Genomic DNA, 23,256 nt, shown 5'->3' with positions numbered 1-23,256 from the left:
TATCCAAACAGAGAAACAGAATGATCAAGTGCAAAAAAAAAAGCTGTGCAAGTGACTTCCAACTTCCTGTCGGGTTGACTGCAGCTGACTGCTCGCCAGCAGCCGATGGTGTAACCAGTCTGCCCAGGTTCTGAAGGGCTGGGGTGGGACTAGTTTACTGAACTTTTGGGCAGCAGTGAGTGGTGCAGCAGCACTGAAGCAACCACAAGTGTGCCAAATTTTAATCCCACAAGAGTCATGGGTCTCAGATTTTGCATGTGTTCTATAAATTAGCCCATTTGAGCCACCTTGGTTCAAAAACTGTTGTCCTATAATGCACTGTTTCACCCAGTTAGATGTAATGGTATGAATGAATAACTTTGGGGAATGAGGGGAAGCGATGCTACCTAGGATATAATCAGACAAGAGAGGCAGGAGCCTCCAGTGACTTAACAGTCAGGAAAAAAAAAACTTAGGAAGGACCTGCCCTCATGGATCCAGTAGTTAAAAGCACCTTCAGACTTACAAGATTCTTTTAGGACAACCTTATAATAAAGTAGAATTTTAGTTCATCTAGTTCAGGGGTGTCAAACTCAATTTCATTGAGGGCCACATCAGCATTGTGGTTGCCCTGGGTGGGGGCGCTGGGTGGGTGTGACCTACTGGGTGGGTGTGGCTAGGATGGGCGTGGCCTACTGGGTGGGTGTGGCCAGCTCAACATCACTTGCTTCAGGGGTTCCTGGGTAGGACTGGGGCAGATCTGAGGGTCTCTGGCACAGGAAGATGGGACAGGGGCGAGTGCCGGGACATGGTCCCTCCCACCCTCTGTTCTTTCCTTCCTCCCTCCCACCCTCCATTTCTCCCTCCCTCTGTTCCCTCCTTCTTCCCTTCCTTCCTCTGTTCCTTCCTTCTTTCCTCCCACTCTCCATTCCTTCCTCCCTGTTCCTTCCTCCCTCCCTCCCTCCATTTTTTTAAAAAAATCCCATTTATATCCCGCCCTTCTTCGAAGACTCAGGGCGGCTTACAATCTAAAGCACAAATCAATGTGCTTAGCAACAGCCTTCATTCTACTGTATGTATATGCCTGCTTATTAGGGCTTTTGCCCCCCCCCCAGCGGCATTTTTACAAAGTCAGCTTAATTGCCCCCAACAATCTGGGTCCTCATTTTACCTACCTCGGAAGGATGGAAGGCTGAGTCAACCTTGAGCCTGGTGGGATGCGAACCTGCACTAATTGCAGGCAGCTGGTGTTACTTAAGGAGGCATTAGCCCACTGCTCCACCAAGGCTCTTTTACCCAGACATTCAGAACTGAAGATTTTCTTTCACTTATAAGTAACTGTAATGGAACCCCTTGTTAATATCAGCACACATTCATTGTATAAAGGCTTAAAGTAGCACTGATGGCTGTCTCAGCACATGCTTTATAGCAGTTTTATTTGTGGTACAAGAAATTTTTTACTTACTGCCTAGTTTTTTCAACTTTAGGTGAACAATCGTTGGATTTCTCTATGCTTCTTATAATATCTGTTTTAATTGTGAAGCCTGAAACTATGTGTCTGCATGTGTGTATGTGTGTGTGTACTGAAGGGTAAGATGTAAAACAGAACCTCTTGATCAATGTTTAAATCTTGTTTTGCCAGCTAATAAGAATGCTAATATCTCTCAGCTGTTTGACAAGAGATGTGTACCCTAAGCATGGATTTATGATAAACATTATTAATAGAACCTTAAATATGGCTCAGGTTATGAGCTTTTCCAGGCCATTTAAATCTTGAGATAGTTATATAAATCCAGCAGTTTTGCTCAAGATATGCAGTGAATGAAGATGGCAAAAGAATGTTTAAAATTTCTTCTCTGACCCATTAGCATTGCCAGTCAGCTCTAGTCTAAAATATAAAATATCAGTTATATGAATTCAACTTATTAAATTCCTATTCTGTAAACAGTACATAAGATGGGAACCATGAATTTTCCTTTCTCCAATGATCCACGAAGTGTCCGGATCAATGGTTCCTTGTATTGCTGCTTAAAGCATGATGATTAGGGGAGAAAAAAAATCAGCTCTAAACAGTGGAAAACGTAAGGAATGTACAATGGAAAATGACATCTTCATCCCTCATAAATTTCTAAAAAGGATAGAATAGAATAACAGAGTTGGAAGGGACCTTAAAGGTCATCTAGTCCAACCCCATTTAAGCAGGAGACCCTATACTATTTCTGACAGATGACTGTTCAGTGAAAACATTAAAAAATACTCCTCTCTTTGAAATTCAGCCCTCTTATATATGGTTGTGTAAGATGAATATTAAGAAAGAGAAAGAAAAATATGGATTGGGTGAGAGTTACAGTACTTTAAGTACTATGAACCACAAGAAGAACAAATCCATCGATCCTGGAACAAGTAGACATCAGAGGGAAGCAAGTGAAGGATACTTTTGTGAGACTATATCCAGTCCTGCTCTTCTTCCATTTGGACTGCAGCCCTATTAGTGTACTGCATAACCATCCTACTGCATACAGAATCCCTGATTGAGCTGATGTTTGGTTTATGGTACTAGCAGTTTCAATATCCACTTCACCGGTTTTAATTTTCTTGATTTTAAACTTTGTTTTGTAACTTCCAAATAATTTGAGTGACTGGCCAAAGTATGTTTTATATAGTATGCTAAATAAAAAAGCAGAAATTCACATACTTTGGGCATGTCATGGAAACAGATTACTGATTAGAAAAAATGATTATGCTTGGCAAGATTGAGAGCAGTAGGAGGAAAAGAACACATAATAAAATAGATGCCTGTGTATGCAATTTAGATTCCAATGTATTATTTGAAACTGATTCCCAGTCTCCTTTCCGTCTTAATAAAACCAGAACTTTCATTTAAAAATAATAATAACATCAGCATTCATTTGCACTGTTCATTTAAATTAGCAGTTTAACACGCTAAACTTTACTTTCCTCTTGAGATAAAATATCAATTAGTTTTTCTAAATACCAAGTATATCCTACTGAAATAAAAAAAATATGCTATTTATAGTTAAGGTTGTATGCTTACAGCACTTGCAGGTGATGCAAAATTGGAATGGACAGCTGATAACCTTGAAAACAGAAATAATATTCAACCAATGGAATTGGTGGGAAAAATATCTGAAGGTAACAGAATGAAGTCCAGAATATTCACTTAACAAAACGCACAGACATTGGACTGTAAATCCCTAAATGTGTAACTATATTTATAAAAGTGGGTTGCAGAATGTAAATGAGTTAACCGTATTAACAGCATGATGAATTGATATGATACAGTGTCAAAAAAGGCAAAGGCAAATCCCAGGAATTATCCCACTTGGTTTTATCTCATATCAAACATTGTATGAAGTTCTAGGCATCACATTTTAAGAAGAATACAGAGAAAGTTCAGAAAAGGCTAGCAAGTTTGATTACAGGACTAAAAAGAAAGACCAATGGAGAGAGATTTAAAAAGTTGGGTTTGTTTAGCCTTGAGAAGAATAGATTTGATAGCATTCTATGAATATCCGAAAGGGTATTATCAGTGCTTTTTGGTAAAAGAAAAAGGTGCTGGAACTCACACACGTCATACAACCCACCTTGCCTACCCTACAAGGTTCCATCCAAAAAAGGTGCCGGAACTCCGTTCTGGGCGTTCTATGACAAAAAACGCCCTGGGTATTATACAAAAGAAATATTCTTTAATTCCACACTGCAAGACCCTGAGTAATGGATTTAAGTTACAAGAAGGCAAACTCTAATTAAATGTAAACTTCCTAACAATGATAGTAATTCAACAATGGAAACCATTTTCCAAGGAAATGCGGAATCTTCAGCTGGTTTTGTGCCTAAGGTGGGACTAGCACTTATGGTCTCCCTGTTTCTAGCCTGATGTACTGACACCACGGTAACTTACTAGAGTTTATAGCTTTTTTAGGACTTTAGCCCATATTTCAAAAGGTTAATTAACACCTTTATTATCTTTATGGAAATTCTGCTATTTGATAGTGGCTGCTCTTCTATCACTAGACAATAGGAAATATGGTATACACTGGATTGAAGCTGTTGGATCTTTAGCAGGATTTATTTTATTTATTTATTTTATTTATTTATTTGATTTGTATACCGCCCTTCTCCCTAAGGACTCAGGGCGGTGAACAGTGACATAAATAACAAAATGTACAAATACAGATATTGAAAACAAATTAAACCATAATGCCCAAATGCAGAAGATAAGATACCTTAAAATAATAATTACAGCCAGTTTATTCTTACTACCAAAAGCTTAAGAAATTTGGATAATTTGCAACCCTGTCAGGTAAAAGGAATCGAACATAAAAATTTCTCTAAATGTACAGGATTTTTTTTTAAAATTAAAGACTGAATTAACTTAAGGTAGAAATCAGAGTAAAATTGACAGAGAGTAGAGCAGAATACATTCATTTGATTCCGTCTCACCTGATTCAAATGGACAGAACCTTGAGGACATTGCAATTTTACAGTCCCTGTCTTCCAGAAAAAAAACAAAGAAAAGAAAAAAGTTTATGGTCAGAGCATTAAATTGAGTTGGGGAGATGCCCATCAATATTTACAATGGATGAATGAATACCAAAGAACTGCCAGGATAAATCTTTGGAAATCTGTAAGTGTCAATACATAATACGGATTCAACTCAGTCATTTTGTAATGCTGTGTCCTAGTGCCTCTGTTTAACGATCTTCTTAGCCTTAACTAGTCCTTGATATCTGATACATAAGTGAAAGGCCATATGAATGTAAGTAGCTTGAAATGCTTTCCTATCATTTAGATCTAAAATTGTCAGATGGTACTAATGGCAGCAACCCAACTGAGGCCAGGATATGCCTTAGTGAAGATGTCAGCATAACTAGTTGGAATGTTTGGCAGTCCTGCCCCTAACCTAATGCATGAGGAACCCAGATAGGGGACTGAAAAGGAGGTCTGAAGAAATACAGTGGAACTTTTGCACAGGAGACATAGGAGGTCTTAAAGTTACATATGAAAACTGTGCCCTACACAATAACCAAGCAATTATTTCATAGATAAATAATAAATAAATAAGTGCTATTGGAATATAATTTATCTTGGTTTTTGATGGAAGACAGGGGAATATATTGACAAATTTATATACACCAATACATTTTCCAAGGTAGTATTCAAAAATAATAGTTTCCTGAATTCATAGTATCTTTTAATTACTCTCAGCTTCAGGCAACAATAAAAAAAATAATATATCTGTAATATTTTAATGTGGGATGGTATTCCTTTTTATTTTATTAAATGTTTCTCTTTCCTTGAATTTGGAAAAATGCTGACTTGACTTCTGAGAAGTAGGTAGTATAGTAACACATTTTCTCAAAACATTTAAAAGAAACAGTAACCTTTACTAAAAATAAATATGAGCCTGTATAATAGCAAGAAAGAATTATATTGCCTGTGTACCTTAGTTTTAAAAAGGTAGATATTTTGAAATGGAATTTACAAGGACTCAAGTATTCACATGCTTTGTGGTAAAAAGCAGTTTATAGCTTTTTGATGTTCAAAGGAGAAAATCAGTTTAGTTAAGTGGGATCCTGAACCATGAGTTATCATAAAAATGATTAGTACATTGCAAAGGCAGCAAGTGACAGCCAATTCCAGACAGTCATTGTAAAGGGCAAGAAGCTAAAAATCTATTTAAAACAATATAGAGCAATGATATATAGGTTTAGTATATTCGGCTCTCACAGTAAAGTTTACTTCTATAAAAGAAAGATATTCATTGTACAGCTTGCAAGGTAATCTATAGTTTGGAGGTCCTAGCTTGCAATGAACAGTCTGAGCATGTGTGGGATGGATTTTGCTGGCCAAAAATTACCCCAACTAATCAGTTCTGTATTTATATATTTATGAACAATCTCTCTATATATATAAACGGCTTACCTGCAGAAGTTGTGGGGGCTCCAGCACTGGAGGTTTTAAGAAGAGACTGGACAACCATTTGTCTGAAATGATACAGGATTTCTGCTTGAGCAGGGGGCTCAGCTAGAAGACCTCAAAGTCATTTCCAACTCTGTTATTATGTTACCACTAAAAAGGATTATTACTTGTGGGAACTCTTGATATAGCTCAAAGTGGTTGGAAGAAGCTGAGAATGAGCAAACTGTAAACAAGAGAATGGTTGCTCGAAAAATGAGACTGAGAGAATTTGTGATGTATAAGATATATAATGTGTGTATGGAAAAATGAACTATTGCAAGGAATGCTGTCAAAGAAAACAACAAATTGTTAAGATCAACAGAAGTAGAGACAATACAGCATTTGGATGAAGTCAATGACTCAACAGGAAAAAGCAATCCAAGAAAATCATGGTTCAACGGGTGTAATGAAATAGTAAAAGAAAACAAAAGATGATAAATCTAAAGAGCAAGAGACAATTTAAAAAGTAGTGGATAGATACGGCAGAAACAAGGTTAGCAAAAAAACAATAAATAAAATATGAAAACATCTTTTCATTTCGAAGTAGATTTAGCTGTATTTTTTCATGCCTTGGGCTTCCATCAGCAATCCCCAACCTTCCAAGCTTCATGGAGCAGCAGTGGCAGCAGTTGGGGTGAGGGGAGGGATAAGGCATAGTTTCTCATGTGCAACCTAAACCCGCACACACACCAATGAAACTTCATGCACTTGCCTGCCACTTGCAGGGACTGGTTCCTGACGGGCCACAGACCCTTGGCTTATATGATAGATCTGACGGTATGTCTGTCTTTACACCACCATTCCTAAACCCCCCCCCCAGTCTCTTGACAGCCTCGATCTAATCATTGCTCTTGTAGCTGGCCAATAAGAAAGGACAAAGTATAACATTCAGTGCCTTGCCCTGAACAACAGCAGATCCCAATATAACAACAGTCGCTTCATATCTACACTACATAAAAAGGAAGTAAAACAAATTGTTAGATGTTTTTTGTGCCAGCCACGGCAGTTCCCCAAAAAGGTCATCAGATGGGAGCAAAGAGGCATCTTTGCTCCCACTGGTGGGTCAGGGGTCCCCGGTCCCTGCAGCCCCATTGGCGAGAGTTAATTGGTAAGGGAGGGGCTGAGGACCCCCATAAAAACTCTGCTCAGGGGCTGCTCTCTGCTTGCTCTCTGCTCTTTTTTTGTTCTCTTCTGCTTGCTTGCTTGCTGATCCATGAGCTCAACCCAGGCATGGAAGCCTCCATGCCAGGGAACTCTTTCTATTTACTTTATTGTTAAATAAAGCTTTGAATGATTGCATCCCTGCGTGATGCCTTTTACTTGGAAGCACCTTAACGAACCATCGACCTCGTGAGGCCATCTCACACAAATCATATCATTTTCTTTCCACATTATGTCCCATGTAAGTGTGTGGCCGCAAACTCAAAGTGGGAATCTGGTACATGCAATGTAGCCCTAAGACACAGTGTTATTCTCTCGAGCAATCTTCCTCGGCAGTGGTTCCAAGGTTAACTGAGGTGATTAGGAATCTTATATGAGAGATCACAACTGAACAAAATAACAGATTGTTTTTAAATCACGTATCATGAGCTGTGTTGTTGTTAGCTGCGAAGTCGTGTCCGACCCATCGCGACCCTATGGACAATGTTCCTCCAGGCCTTCCTGTCCTCTACCATCTTCTGGAGTCCATTTAAGCTCACGCCTACTGCTTCAGTGACTCCATCCAGCCACCTCATTCTCTGTCGTCCCCTTCTTCTCTTGCCCTCAATCTTTCCCAGCATTAGGCTCTTCTCCAGTGAGTCCTTCCTTCTCATTAGGTGGCCAAAGTATTTGAGTTTTAGCTTCAGGATCTGGCCTTCTAAAGAGCAGTCAGGGTTGATCTCCTCTAGAACTGACCGGTTCGATCGCCTTGCAGTCCAAGGGACTCGCAGGAGTCTTCTCCAGCACCATAGTTCAAAGGCCTCAATTCTTTGGCGCTCAGCCTTTCTTATGGTCCAACTTTCACTGGCATACATTGCAACTGGGAAGACCATAGCCTTGACTATACACACTTTTGTTGACAGGGTGTAGCTGGCTTCATGAGCTGTAGATATATATTTTTGCCCAGCTCACATGGCAGAGGAGCTGGTGGACTGGATATTGCCGACCTTCCGTTTTAGATCCTCCTGATTGACTATGGGACTGCCTTGCTGGACTCATTTACCCAATGGCTTGCCTATTTTACTCAAACATTGACTTATTCGCTCTCAGGGGTGCCCCCCCTTCCTGGGTGTGACCCGCCTGTTTTTACCTCTCCTCTTGATGATGGGCCCAATTATTGGGAACCTGAGAGATGGCTGGGCAGGGATAGGAGCCTCTGTTAATAAATTCAACAAGAGGCCCCTGGTTTGTTTTTTATCAAAAATTTTTGGAGGGTTAGGGAGGGGGGTGGGATCGCAGGTTTGGTTGGAGACTGGGGGATATCCACCAACCGTTATTCAGGCCAGGCCTGGGACAGATCACGGCAGGACGGAGCTTGGGCTGGTTGCCTCCGGGGCCCCGGAGCGGGGTGTGGGATTATCTATTCCCACGACGTTAGGGAATGGCAGCAGGCGTCCAAACAGAGGGCCGTATCAATACCCGAGAGTGCGTCCCCGCTGTCTCCAAGCGGTGATGCACTCCGACCCTCTGGTTTTGTCCCGTGGTCCCGGGAACGAGGATGAGCAGCCACCTGAGCTCAGGCTTGTGTATTTTAATGCCAGGTCCCTAGTCAATAAGGCTCCTCTCATCCGTGATTTGGTTGAGGAGGAGCGTGCGGACCTGGCTTACATTACGGAGACCTGGTTGCGCCCGAGGGTGGTGTCCCTCTGGTCGATATCTGCCCACCAGGTTTCCAGGTGCTTCACCAGCCTCGGGCTCAGGGTAGGGGCGGGGGGGTGGCGGTAGTTGTGAGGGAGACCTTATGTCCGCGGGAGGCCACCGTTGTCCAAATAGCCGGGTGTGAGTCTCTCCTCCTGAGATGTGGCCCTAGGGCTCAGTTGGGCTTGCTGCTGGTGTACTTTTCACCTAGTCGCATAGCAGCAGCCCTGCCTGAGCTTCTCGACATCCTCTTGGGGTTGGTGGTTGAGTTCCCCAAATTTATGATTTTGGGTGACTTCAATCTACCATCCCTGGGGGGATCATCTGAGTTAGCTCGGGAGTTCATGGCTTCCATGACAGCCATGGACCTGATGCAAGTAATTCAGGGCCCAACTCATGAGGGGGGGGTCACACGCTCAATTTGATTTTTCTATCTGGACGGTGGTTAGATGATCTGGGTGGGGGTTCCCCAATTGTTATGCCCCTGTCATGGACCGATCATCATCTCCTGCGGCTGGTCTTCCATTTTGCCACTCCCTGTCGTGGGGTCATTGAACCAACAAGATGTTTCCGCCCTGGGTGCTTAATGGACCCTGAGCGGTTCCAGGCAGCGCTTTGGTCCCCACCTGCCGCCTTCGCTCACAGCTCGGCCGATGCCTTAGTAGAAGCCTGGGAAAAGGCAGCCACGGAGGCACTAGACCGAGTTGTACCCCTGCGGCCCCTGACCCAGTGCAGATCCCAGTGGGCTCCGTGGTTCTCCGCAGAGCTCCGGGAGATGAAGCGTCGGAGATGGGGCCTAGAGAGCTGTTGGAGGTCCAGCCCGTCTGAATCCGACCCGATTGCGACTAAGGTCCTCTATGAGGTCTTATCTCGTGGCGATGAGGACGGCAAGGTCTAACTACTTTGCTACCCTCATCGCGTCCACAGATAATCGCCCGGCCGCCCTGTTTAGGGTGACCCACTCCCTCCTTAATCAGGAGGTGAGGAAGGAGCCCTTGCAGGGTTGTGCCGAGGAGTTTAGCCAACATCTGTCGGACAAAATCGCTTGGATCTGGACCAGTTTGGACTCCGACTGGGCAGAGTCTGACAGTGAGGACATGGGCGGTCTTGGTGATGTCATCTGGGAGGAGTTTGATCCTGTGACTCTGGAAGAGGTGGACAGGATTATGGGGAAGCTGAGCTCCACCACGTGTTTATTGGACCCGTGCCCCTCCTGGCTGGTTTATGCGGCTCAGGAGGGGACACGAGGCTGGCTTCAGGCAGTGATAACTGCTTCTTTGAGTGAGGGCAGTTTTCCCGCCACCTTGAAGGAGGCAGTGGTGAGACCCCTCCTCAAGAAGCCTGCCCTGGACCCAGGTGTTTTAAACAACTATCGTCCGGTCTCCAAACTTCGCTTTCTTGCAAAGGTTGTTGAGAGTGTGGTGGCGCATCAGCTCCCTTTGTTCCTGGAGGAAGCTGATTATCTGGACCTGTACCAATCGGGCTTCAGGCCCGGGCACAGCACAGAGACGGCATTGGTCGCGCTGGTGAATGATCTCTGGTGGGCTCGGGACAGGGGTTGTTCCGCTGTCCTAGTCCTATTAGACCTCTCAGCGGCTTTCGATACCATCGACCATGGTATCTTACTGCGGCGTCTCAGAGGGTTGGGAGTGGGAGGCACCATTTTACGGTGGTTCTCCTCCTACCTCCTGGGACGTTCACAGTCGGTGTTGGCAGGAGGGCAGAGGTCGGCCTCGAGGCCTCTCATTTGTGGAGTTCCTCAGGGGTTGGTCCTCTCGCCTCTCCTGTTCAACATCTATGTGAAGCCACTGGATGAGATCATTTGTGGTTTTGGGGTTGCGTATCATCAATATGCTGATGATACCCAGCTTTTCATCTCTATCCCAAACCACCCCAGTGATGTCCTCGATGTGATGTCCCATTGCCTGGAGGCGGTTTGGGTCTGGATGGGGAGGAAGAGGCTTCGGCTCAATCCCGACAAGACAGTGGTTGTGCGTGCCGTTATCTTGGGAAATTCAGATTATTCCACCTCTAATCATGGGGGGTGAGGTATTACCCCCCGTAGATAGGGCTCGCAACTTGGGTGTCCTCCTAGATTCACAGCTGTCTTTGGAAGATCATATAGGAGCTGAGACTAGGGGGGCCTTTGCCCAGGTTCGCCTGGTGCGCCAGTTGCGGCCCTATCTGGACCGGGATGCCTTGCGTACAGTCACTCATGTGCTCGTGACCTCTCATTTAGATTACTGCAATGCTCTCTACATGGGGCTGCCCTTGAGGACTACTCGGAGGCTTCAGCTGGTGCAGAATGTGGCCGCGCGAGTGGTGGTGGGGGTTTCCTGATACTCCCATGTAACACCTCTACTCCGTGAGCTGCATTGGCTTCCGGTTGCCCTCCGGGTGAGATTCAAGGTGCTGGTAATGACCTATAAAGCCCTAAATGGCATGGGTCCAGATTACTTACGGGACCACCTGCTGCCGGCATCAACTTCCCTTCGTCCAGTGCGCTCCCACAGAGACAGCCTCCTCAGTGTGCCGTCGGTCAAAGAGTGTCGACTGGCGACCCCCAGGGTGAGGGCGTTCTCTGTGGGTGCGCCAGACCTTTGGAACCATTTACCGGTTGAGCTCCTGATGGCTCCTGACCTTCACTCCTTCCGCCGTGACCTAAAAACTTATTTATTTGAACAAGCTGGCCTGGTCTGATGTTTGGGATATTTTAATATTAATTTTATTAATTTTTACTGTAATTGGGCTACATTATTTAATTCTTTCTTAACTTTTGTACATTGTATTTTTATTGTATTTATTGCCCTGTACACCGCCTTGAGTCCTTCGGGAGAAGGGCAGTATAGAAATTAAATTATTATATTATTATTTTTTGCAGGGCTCCCTGAGACCAGAAAATTTTCCACCTTTCTTTCACATTGAATACATTTCATATCTACAGATGTAAAGGTACCCAGAGCAATTGATAAATGATCCATAAAAATAAGGCAGTCTTTGTCCATGGGTCTAAAATGTAAAAAGGACATCGAGGGGATTGGGGAAATACTTTGGATGTATATATATATTCATGTGTACATATACGTATGTGTGTGTATTTGCGTACGTGTGTATACAGAGTCCTTGACTTACGACCATTTTTCCAGTCACTGTTTAAAATTATGACAGCACTGAATAGATTTATAACCTGTGCTCAAAGTTACAGCTGATGTAGCACACCTGAGGTCACACGACTGCAATCCAGATTCTTGGCAACCTATTAGCACTAATGATGGGTTACTAAGCCCTCCACAATCATACGATTGTTATTTGTAATCTTTCTTGCCAGCTTTCTCAGACAATCAACAGGGAAGCTGGCAGGGGAGGCCCCAAGCTGCTTGATTTCTCTGATGCTGTGTGCCATCTTCCCTCCCTGCCCTGGACTAGAATGACTTTCTAGCCCAGAGAGGGCAGGGCAACTGATGTGCTACATCGGAGAAATAAAGTTCTCGCAGTTTTGTTTCTCTAGCACAATGCACCCTCTCTCCTCCCCTTTGTGGGCTAGAAAAACTTTTCAATATTCTAGCACACGGTAGGCAGGGAAACTGGTGAACTGGGCTGGAGAAAGAAAGCTCAGATCAGTCAAGCATGCTGGCTCTCCACATAGAGGGGGGCTGCCTACCCTCTTTCAGCTTTTCCACTCCAGTCATTTCATGACCGCTTAGCACAGGGGTGTCAAACTCAATTTCATTGAGGGCCGCATCAGCATTGCGGTTGCCCTCAGGGGGGCGGGTGGGTGTGGCCTACTGGGTGGGCGTGGCTAGAGTGCGTATGGCCTACTGGGTGGGCATGGCCAGCTCTACATCGTTCGCATCAAGGGTGCCTATGGGGGCCTGGGCAGAAGTGGGACAGATCTGAGGGTCTCTGGCAGGAGGAGGGTCTTAGGCCAGGGCCAAGGCAGTGGGGGCTGTTTCCAGGATGGCTTCGTGGGCCTCATGAAACCACTTCACGGGCCAGATGTGGCCCCTGGGCCTTGTGTTTGACATGTCTGGCTTAGCAATTGCGCTGGGAATAGCTGGGACAGCAGTTGTGAGGTAATCACATGGGCACTTTGCTTCATGACCACAACAGTGTATGAGTGTACTGGGCAAGCTCCATTACGATTATAAGTTAAGGACTTGCTGTATTTTATTGTCAGCTTTATTAAAAAAAATCAGAAAAATATGAAATCCTAAAAAGGTTGGTGCTGTTTTTCAATTTTTCCTAGCCTGCAATTTAATGAAACAGTGGTTGTCACATAACAGCTGCAGGAGAACTTGCCGAGAGAACCCAGTTTTACCAGTTGTTAATAGAATGCTCAGATTCGGTAATGAGGTAAGGGGTTGTTAGTTGGTTTTTTTAAAAAATACCTTGCTGACAGCAATAGGCAAAAAGAACACAGCAAACTACAGCCTAAATTAAATATTGAAACAAACAAGGAAACAAAAAACAAAAAAAGGACTTATCAACAAAGCAACCAATTTTTTAATGTTGCATTTCTCTATAGTAAGTTTGTGTTAAAATGAAATAAAAATAGAAATACATTATCAGTTTGTATATTGCTTGAAATTCAATAAAGTGGAAAGAAAAAAAAGAATACAAGAGCATAAACAGTGCCCTTATAGATCAGACCCCACACCTACCTAATCCAGCAGTCTGTCCTCACAGTAGATACCAACTGCATGAGGAAGCCCACTAGTCTTTCAGCAAATGGCCTTTAGAAGCAATCCCACGGCCATCAAGGGTAAGAACCATCGATCCCATGCCTTCCATGGTCTAGTACTTTTTCAAAGCCAACCAACTTGGTAACCAGCACATTTCATACTAGTACAGGCGTCCCCAGTCCGTTTGGCCCATTGGGAACCAGAGTGCCAAAGTGGCAGGTGAGCATGCAAAGCTTCATTTGCACATGCACGGGATAGAGGTGACATGCATGAAACCATTTCCCCCTGCCACCAAAATTGCCGAAACCGCTGCTGGTGCATGGAACTAAAAAGGTTTGGGACCTTTTTACGTAATTTACATAATTAGACATTATATAAAAGACTATTTTCTTTTTTCTGTCCTAATACTTCCAAGATTTAATTTAATTGGCTGATCTCTGGTTCCATTATTTTTGGGAAGGGAAAAACAGCTTTTCCTTGTTCATTTTATCCATATCATTAACAATTTTGTACACTTCAATAATGCCACCTCTCATTTGCCTCCTTTCTACATTAAAAATCTCCAAATGTTTCACTGTTTCCTTTGGAAGCTGCTCCAGCCACTTGATCATCTTAACTGCCCTCTTCTGAACCTTCTTTAGCTGCATTATACCTGCACACAATAATCCAGATGAGGTTTCACCATTGATTTATTTAAGGGTGTTATGGTTGTGGCATCAATTGACACTTGTTCATGTTGAATGACATGTGCCATTTTAATACCCACTTCCCTACAGTTCTATTAACATCCTGGCCCCATGCCTGAGGAAAAGGCCAAGTCTTCACCACTTTCCTGAAGGCCAAGGTGGTCATGACCATCCAAATCTCCACTGGGAAGCTGTTACACAAGGCAGATGCCATAAATGAAAAGCATGATTCCAGGGCTCCACCAGGCAACACTGCTTCACTGAGAGGAATCAGAACATGCCCACCCTGCCAGATTAGTAAGATAAGACAGAAAACATCAAGCATAGGCAGTTCTAAGTGCTATGATGTGTCCAACATGGGACTACTCTTAAATACCATCTAGAAACTTTAGTTGGTCCAGAAAGTAGTAGCATGGGTAGTTATACGCATACCACAATACAGCTATTGAACATCTCTACTTTACAAGCTCTCCTGGCTTCCTATTAGCTTTTGGGTGCAATTCAAGGTGCTGTTTGCCACCCACAAAGTCCTTTAAGGAACAATGCAAAACTCTAGTCTCTAATTGTATCTATCCGTCCAATGACATCTCACAGAGTGGGCAGACTTCAGGCCCTTTCCATGAATCGATACCATCTAATCGAGTCAGTGTGCCTTCTCCTCCTCTCTTCCTGCCCTTTGGAACAGCATACCCTTGGAAGCCTTCCATAAGGCTTTAAAAATTGTGAATGTTCCCTCCAAGCATTGGATTAAGATGTTGGATGATTTCATCCATTACATCGTTTAGGATTCAAATATGTTGGGGTTTGTGGGGTTTTTTTGTCTTAGTTTACGCCATATTATATTGTGTTTTTATGGCTTTGTATTGTTTATTTTACTGGTTTTTTTTTAAAAAAAACTCTGTTACCCACCAACATTTTGCAAGTTGGACAGAAACAGACATCTATTTAATTGGCTGACCTCTAAATAAATAAGTAAAAGAAATACTTCGTGGAACGGAGACCCTGGAGACCATTCAAGGAGAACTATCACCCTCAAATTAAATGGTCTGCCACTGCGATGAAGCACCCCATTCCGAAGCCATCACGTATCACTGCTGCAACGACGTTTTATATATTTATATTTATATTTATTTGATTTATATACCACCCTTCTCCCGAAGGACTCAGGGCGGTGTACAGGGCAATAAATATCAAAAATACAAGATACAAAAGTTAAAAATAAATAATTGTACCCAATGCAATAAATTAACTAAAATCAATGTTAAAACCCCAAACCCATCAGACCAGGCCGGCTTGTTCGAATAAATAAGTTTTTAGATCACGCCGGAAGGAGCGAAGGTCGGGAGCCATCCGGAGCTCAACCGGTAAATGGTTCCAAAGGTCTGGCGCGCCCATAGAGAATGCCCTCCCCCTGGGGGTCACCAGTCGACATTCTCTGACCGGTGGCACTCTGAGGAGGCCGTCTCTGTGGGAGCGCACTAGCCAAAGAGAAGTTGACGCCGGCAGCAGGTACTCCCATAGGTAATCCAGACCCACGCCATGTAGGGCTTTATAGGTCATCACCAGCACCTTGAATCTCACCCGGAGGGCAACTAGAAACCAATGCAGCTCACGGAACAGGGGTATCACATGGGAGTATCGGGAGACCCCCATCACAACTCGCGCGGCTGCATTCTGCACCAGCTGAAGCCTCCGAGTGGTCCTCAAGGGCAGCCCCATATAGAGAGCATTGCAATAGTCTATACGAGAGGTCACGAACACATGAGTGACTGTACTCAAGGCATCCCGGTCCAGATAGGGCCACAACTGGCGCACCAGGCAAACCTGGGCGAAAGGCCCCCTAGTCACAGCTCCTATATGATCTTCTAAGGAGAGCTAAGCTTGCTTTCCGTACAGGCTTTTTCAAGCTCCTAAAGATTGGCCAGAAAGTCTTCTTTGTTCTTCAAGTATATTTCATCGCAGTAAAATGGAGGGTTACTTATACTAGCATCCCCCCCCCCCGAAGAGTGACCCGAGATGGAGTCCGGATTTAAGAGAAGCAGGAAGTCGGCTGAAGTGCCTTTGAGCCGGTTACGGTATTACTGCGGCAGCAGACACCACGCCGCCTCTCTCCCCCAATCCTCCCGCCATTTATTTTATTTTTATTACATTTATATCCCGCCCTTCTCCGAAGACTCAGGGCGGCTTACAAGCTTGAGGAGCTACAGCCTCCTTTGTCTCATCATATTTTGTGCTGCTTCAGAAAATGGGCTGCAGCGAAAGCAGGACTTCTCCACATGGCTTCCTCCCGGGCAGCCTAACGGACACCAGCCTCGCCTGCAGCGCCACTTCCATTTTCTGCGCCGTCTAAACTCCACCCCCGCCTTCTTTTTTCCCTCAGTCTTCTTCTCGCCCGTGTGACGTCACACGCACGTTCCCTCTCGCCCCCTTCGGCGTATGTCCAAGCGGGTCCCCTGCTCTTGGGAGGCGGAGTTGCCCGGATGTTGGGAGCACCTCCCCTTTGTTGTTGCTTTGCTCCGTTCGCGTCTTCGCTCCTTCGTCTCGTCTCCGCCTCCTTCTCTTTTTTTTTTCTCCCCCCTCCCCTTCCCCCCTCCCCCCTTCTCCAGGTTGCGGGTCAGCGCGAGCCACTGCAGCAGTGAAACCGTCGGGAACCGCCACGAGCCGCTCCGGCCTTGCAGCAAATAACAGCCGAGCGCGAGCCCAGGCGTCAGACTTGGGCTGAGGGAGAGCCGCGAGGGAGACAGGAAGGAGAGGCGAGGCGGGCGAGGAAGGAAACAGTCGTGCGCTGCGGTAGCAGCGGCAGCGGCGGCGGCAGCGAGAGGAGAAGAGGAGGCGGCTGCTACTCGGCGGCGGATTTAGCTGCGGGCGAGCCCTCGACAACCCTCCCGCCACCATGGTAAGGGGCCGCCGGGTCTCTCTCCGCGTCCATCTTCTTCGGGCCTCGGCGGAATATTACAAAGGGATGAGGACGAAGGCGGGCTTCTCTTTTATTAAAGAAAAGGGAGGTCCTCCCCCGCCTCGTCTTTTCCGCCAGCGGGAACGGCAGGCGCTGCTCTCCTCCTCCTTTCGTGTCAGGCCTTCACACAGCGCCAAGACCCTCTGCGCCAGGGGTTTCCTCTCCTCCTCCTCCTCCTCCTTTCGTGTCAGGCCTTCACACAGCGCCAAGACCCTCTGCGCCAGGGGTTTCCTCTCCTCCTCCTCCTCTCGTGTCAGGCCTTCACACAGCGCCAAGACCCTCTGCGCCAGGGGTTTCCTCTCCTCCTCCTCCTCTCGTGTCAGGCCTTCACACAGCGCCAAGACCCTCTGCGCCAGGGGTTTCCTCTCCTCCTCCTCCTCCTCCTTTCGTGTCAGGCCTTCACACAGCGCCAAGACCCTCTGCGCCAGGGGTTTCCTCTCCTCCTCCTCCTCTCGTGTCAGGCCTTCACACAGCGCCAAGACCCTCTGCGCCAGGGGTTTCCTCTCCTCCTCCTCCTCTCGTGTCAGGCCTTCACACAGCGCCAAGACCCTCTGCGCCAGGGGTTTCCTCTCCTCCTCCTCCTCCTTTCGTGTCAGGCCTTCACACAGCGCCAAGACCCTCTGCGCCAGGGGTTTCCTCTCCTCCTCCTCCTCCTCCTTTCGTGTCAGGCCTTCACACAGCGCCAAGACCCTCTGCGCCAGGGGTTTCCTCTCCTCCTCCTCCTCTCGTGTCAGGCCTTCACACAGCGCCAAGACCCTCTGCGCCAGGGGTTTCCTCTCCTCCTCCTCCTCTCGTGTCAGGCCTTCACACAGCGCCAAGACCCTCTGCGCCAGGGGTTTCCTCTCCTCCTCCTCCTTCTCCTCTCCCAGGCCTAACAGCCCCCTTTCCCATAGTTCCCCATTGGCGTGGTGACGTCCTTTTCGCCTGGTCCCCGCTCCCCGCTCCCTTCGGAGGCGCTCGACTTTCCCCGCAGCAGCCCTCCCTCCCCCGGGGACCGCATGCATTTTCTCTCCCCGCTGAGGCTTCCCCCGCCTTTCCGGTAGTTCCCTTCACCCATTGGTGACCTCTTCCCTGCAGTGCCCCACCCCAGCAAAGCAAATGCGCTGCTTAACGCTCCTTTCGCGCGCACGAAATGTCGGCTTTTCCCACCTGCATTCCTGCAAGCGTACTTCTTTCTGTTCTGAACTCCTCCTCCTCAGCTCCGTGTGAGGGAGAAGAGAGAAAAAAAATAAAATAAAATCGTGCGAATTTCGCTTCGTCCCACGCAGCTCCTCTTGCGCCCTCCCGTATTTTTTTCCTTTCTTTTCTTTTTTTACTTTGTACTCCTGCTACCTACTAAGAACTACTTTTCTTCTACTTCCCCATGAGTTAGTTATTCTTATTCAGCTTTTACCCAATTCTGTGTGCCTCAGAACAGTCTTGCCACCTCTGTGGAGAAACTTCTGTCATGGATGCCTGCTGAGAATTGTTGGCTGCGTTTAAACCATAAAACTACTTTGAATGGCTAGGAAGGGGCGTTTCTTTGGGGAGTACCTTTTTAATTACCTTGACTGTAGTAAGAAGGTTGTTTAATAAGTTATTCAAGAGGGAGAGTTTGTTGGGTCAAAAAGGAGCCTTCTAAAACTGCATTATCAAGTTTTATATTTATTATGGCATAAGCTTTCTTCTTGAGATGGACTAAAATCTCCTTCATCAGATAGATAGAAATTGCAGCCCATGCACATCTTTGTGTGCAGTGAGCCGTACTGAACATAGTTACACCATTTTTGTATATACATCATGCACTTATGTGGGTATGTGTATGTATGTATAAACACACACATAAAATGGGGGGGAGTTCTTTGGAAATTATAGATATTGGTCTAACTAGAGTATAATTTTCAAAGTAAATCCAGTGTTAAACAGAACTCAGATATGTGTGCATAGCATCTTGTTCAATAGCTATTTAAACTGTTTATATCCATTCTAGATATCTCTGTATTGTACAGTTATACCAAGTGGCTTATTCTGCCTAAACTTCCACACAGCACATGCTGTTTTGCTATTGTATCTTATCAAACTTATAGTAATAATTGTCCTGGGATTTCTCTCTCTCTTTCTCAGCCCCCCCCCCCCACTTCTCTCCTGTTCTCAGTGTGTCCAGATTTCTTGTGCTATCTCTTAGCATGCTTGTTTCTTTATTTGCTTTGTTTACTTTCTGAGGGTACCAGCAATCAAGTCACCCTAGTTTTTCTTAAAACTTATATTTTTCTAGATTAAATAGATTTTCAGACCAAGTTGTCTTTATAGTATAATTTCCACAATGGATTATTTTTCAGTCCTAAATATGTCTTTGTTGTAGTTTAATTTTCAAACCTTATTGCTCAAGTTTGAATGCAGCAATAAACAAACTGTTGTGGAAAACATACTAGATAACATTTTGTGTATTGAGTTGGATTATGTTGAATCTGAAATACAAAATTTGGAGCAACTAAATTTTATTATAATATAGTGGATAAAAATGATAAAGTAGAATACAATATCTTAGCTGTAAGTCATGGCAATTAAATTGTACTGCTTGCTGCAAATAAATGATACTGCTCCTGTAGTATTTTATTTTAACACTAGGGGTGTTTCCTGTTTGCTGCTATTACCAAGAATCAGTTCCCTTTTTCAAAAACTCCTGTTAGCTTTGTTCATATATAGTATGTATATAGTATGACTTTTCTTATTGTATCTTAGCTGTTTCATGTATTATCTTTTAAAAAGATTCCCAAATCTTTTTTCTGCTTTCTTAAAATGGTGAAATTCCATTTATAAACCAACATTTTGAGGAATAATAATGAATATAAAGGTTGCAGTGGTAGATGGGTTTGTTGTATATTAGAAATATATGTTGGAGAGTGCAGGTAAAGTGAAAAAAAATCACAGACTTGTAAAATCAGAGGATGTCATTTTAGACATATTTGTCTATAAATGTCTCTTGAGCAAGCTCTTTATTGAAAAATACCTGAATTCTAAGATTTATCCTACATGCAGTAGAATTCCAGTTGCTTTGATTTTATTTTGATAGTGTCAGTCTACATAAGAGTTAAGAACCCAGGATAAAGTTTTTGTTTGCCATGAATTTTTCTAGCAAACATGGAAGTAAGTTAACTTATTTATGTATTTATTAGGCTATTTAGAGGCATAAGCACATTCAAGGTATTGTATTTTACAGAATGTTTTAACAGGATCTTAAAGCCATTTGCTATGCCATAGAAAGGGATGATTGCTGCTATTATTTAGAACTTAAAAATGCTAGGTATTTTATGGTAATATACCCTTTTTCAATACTCCTCAGTGAATGGAGGCCTGGAATAGAACTAAAAGTTATGCATATACCATGGTCAGCCAGAGTAACTAACAAAGAGATGTTAAATCATATAAAGCCAGACACATCACTAAAAGCTAAAATCATAAGTTTATGCCTGATTTACTTTGGCCATGTCACGCATACAAATTAATTGGAGAAGGCAATGATTCTAGGAATGGTTAGTGGAACAAGAAGGGGCAAAGCAAAGAACATGCTGGCTTGATAACATCAAATCTGATACAAAGTTGAACATCCAACAATTGAAAGAAGCTGTGCTTGACAGGGTGGCATGAACAGCACTTGCCTATAAAGTCACCAACAGTCAAATAGGACTAAATAGTTAAAACAACATATGGATTTATGACTTTGGCCTAGGACTATCTTCAGTAACTGCAAAAAGATCAAATTGTATTTTTCTCTGTTTAGGTGCGTGGGTGTTATTTAGTTGCATATTTAGTGACTTTCTAGGTAATCTTTTTTAAAATCTCTGTGTGTGTTAGTTAAAAGAATATGTTCATTTGCTGCACAATTTGATTTTTCAAAGTTTGTTTCTGTTGCCAGGACACCATATGTTCCTATCATTCATACAGTATTTTGTATGTATCCAGATATTCTTCTCATGGAAAACACACATACTGGGATTGCCTTGTATGTAGCATGGCTAGAATGTTGCTTTCTAGATACTTTTCTCTGATATAATTAATAGTAAGAAACTGATTCTTCATTCTCCATTGCCCTTACTTTCTAGTTTAGAAAATTTGTACTTAAATTGTTTTAAGATGCCAAATGCTTCACAGTAAGGAAATACATTCAATTATAATTTAAAATATGTAAACATTTCCTGGAGATTCTACTACTCTTCCCTTTTTTCCTGTACATAACAATTCCACAGCTGTCATTCAAAAGGAATTGGGTCAACTCTAATAGTTTGGCTGATTCTGTAGAAAGGTTTTAAAAATTCATTCCACTATAAGTTATAAGTTATAAAATTATCTTAAATTTATTAAAATATTCTTAATATAATAATGGAATAATAACTGGAGAAGATCACAAAATATCAAGATCTGAAAAATTGTTAAAAAATTAGGTCATAAATTGGCCACTCTAGTGGTTTTTGGCATTCCAGGTGCCATACCAAAAAGTCTTAGATGACACTTAAAAATCTGCATATTGACCAACATTTCATCTGTAAATTACAAAAGATCATCCACACATATGATCTGCCAATACATTACAACATCCTAGATTTTTTGGAAGAACTTGGTATGAATGAAGGCCAACGTCAGCTAAAGAACTGGCAGCTGTGATTTCATATTGTGTGTATAATAATGGAATAAGGAACTATTTTCATATATCTGTAGGAGCTTTCTACCAGTAGTGAGTGATCTGCAGCAAAAGTATTAACGTGTGTGTGTGTGTGTGTAAAATCATAGCTACTCAACTTTTGCCTCGCTGCAAAAATGTATATAAAAGCTGGAATTCACTGCTTTCTAGGTTCAACTACCATCAATATTTTATATTTCAAAGGACTTTTTTATGTTCTAACGTCTTTCCCTTTCTGTACAAATGTAAGGATTTTCTATATCTATCCGTTCATCCATTCATCCATCCATCTTGTTGTTCAGTAGGTGATCATGCTGTAGCCCCAGAGGATCCTGGAGGAAACTGATTACTTGCACCCTTTTCAGTTGTTATTCAAACCTAGATATGTGAAAGAAATGACATTGGTTGTGCTTTTCAATGATGTTTGAAGGGAGTAGAATGGGTTAGTGCACCTGTCCCTGCTCTGCTTGATCTCTCAACAGTTTTAATGCTATAAACTATGGTATCCTTCTAGAATGGGGGGGGGGTTTGGAAGTGTGTGCATTTCATTGCCTGGTTCACTTCCTTCCTCTGGGGCCATTTTCATTCGTTAATTGGGAGTGAGAGGTTGGGCCCTCAGCTCCTGCTATACAGGGTTCTGCAGATATCAGTGCTTTCTCTGCTTCTGTTTAATTTCTACCTGAAACCACTGGGTAAGATGATAAGATATCATGAGTATGCTGATTATAGTTGTACATCTCTGCTTGTGGTGAGTTAAGCCATGCCATGACTGCCTTTTTGTGGTGCATGGAGTGTGTTGAGGCCTAGATGGGGATCAACAGGCTAAAACTGAACCTTGGCAAGATGGAGTGGCATTGAGTTCAGGGTTTCTTGGAGAATTAGCAAAGTTGGTGTGGTTGTAGTAATTACCACTAGACAAATCTGGTACGCAATATGTCTGGACTTGTGACTCCTGTCAATATAGTCATGAGTGTTTTTGCAATTGCAAGGTATATTCTAGTTACACCCATTTCTTAACCAATGTGCTCTCTTCACAGTCACCTACCTGAGTCACCTACAATTTGGAGTATTTCCATGTACTCTTTATGGGGTTGAAAAGTATCTGGAAGTAACTGGAAGCTCCAATTGGCTTAAAATGCAGAAGGCAGAATAGTTGAGATTTATTGATCTCTAAAAAATATAATTTTGCAGAAGCTGCTTTGGTTACTGATCTGCTTCTAGGTGCAAGTCAGGGTGGTGCTTATTATCTTTAAATCCCTAAATGACTTGGGGCCAGGTTATTTGAAAAACTACTTTTCCTCAGTTATGTCTACCCAGCCAACCAAAGCAGGTAGGCAACATATGTTTTGGGTTTCATCTATTAGGGAGGTGCATCTTGTGGGACCAAAGAAGAGGGCCTTCTCTGTAGCAGTTCTTTCCTTTGGAATATCATTCCCCTGGAATTAACATTAGCCACCACCTTGTTACTTTTCTACA

At 43.7% G+C, this 23,256-nt stretch overlaps 1 protein-coding gene across 2 annotated transcripts in view; it reads left to right on the top strand.

Moving 5' to 3' along the window:
- Positions 1 to 16,369: 16,369 nt before the first annotated feature.
- PPP3R1 (protein phosphatase 3 regulatory subunit B, alpha) overlaps positions 16,370 to 23,256 on the top strand; it is a 42,059-nt gene continuing 35,172 nt past the window's right edge. The window contains exon 1 of one of the 2 annotated variants that reach the window (XM_083369956.1): positions 16,370 to 17,063. In XM_083369956.1, coding sequence (XP_083226082.1) covers positions 17,061 to 17,063 — 3 coding nt within the window. In that variant the 5' untranslated portion in view covers positions 16,370 to 17,060. The remainder of the gene's footprint in view (positions 17,064 to 23,256) is intronic. The other variant, XM_083369957.1, reaches the window with a different exon arrangement.

The sequence above is a fragment of the Vipera ursinii genome (assembly GCF_947247035.1).
Source record: "Vipera ursinii genome assembly, chromosome: 1".
NCBI classification, from domain to species: domain Eukaryota; kingdom Metazoa; phylum Chordata; class Lepidosauria; order Squamata; family Viperidae; genus Vipera; species Vipera ursinii.
Note: the sequence above shows the minus strand (reverse complement) of the source record. Positions and strands in the feature narration are given on the sequence as shown.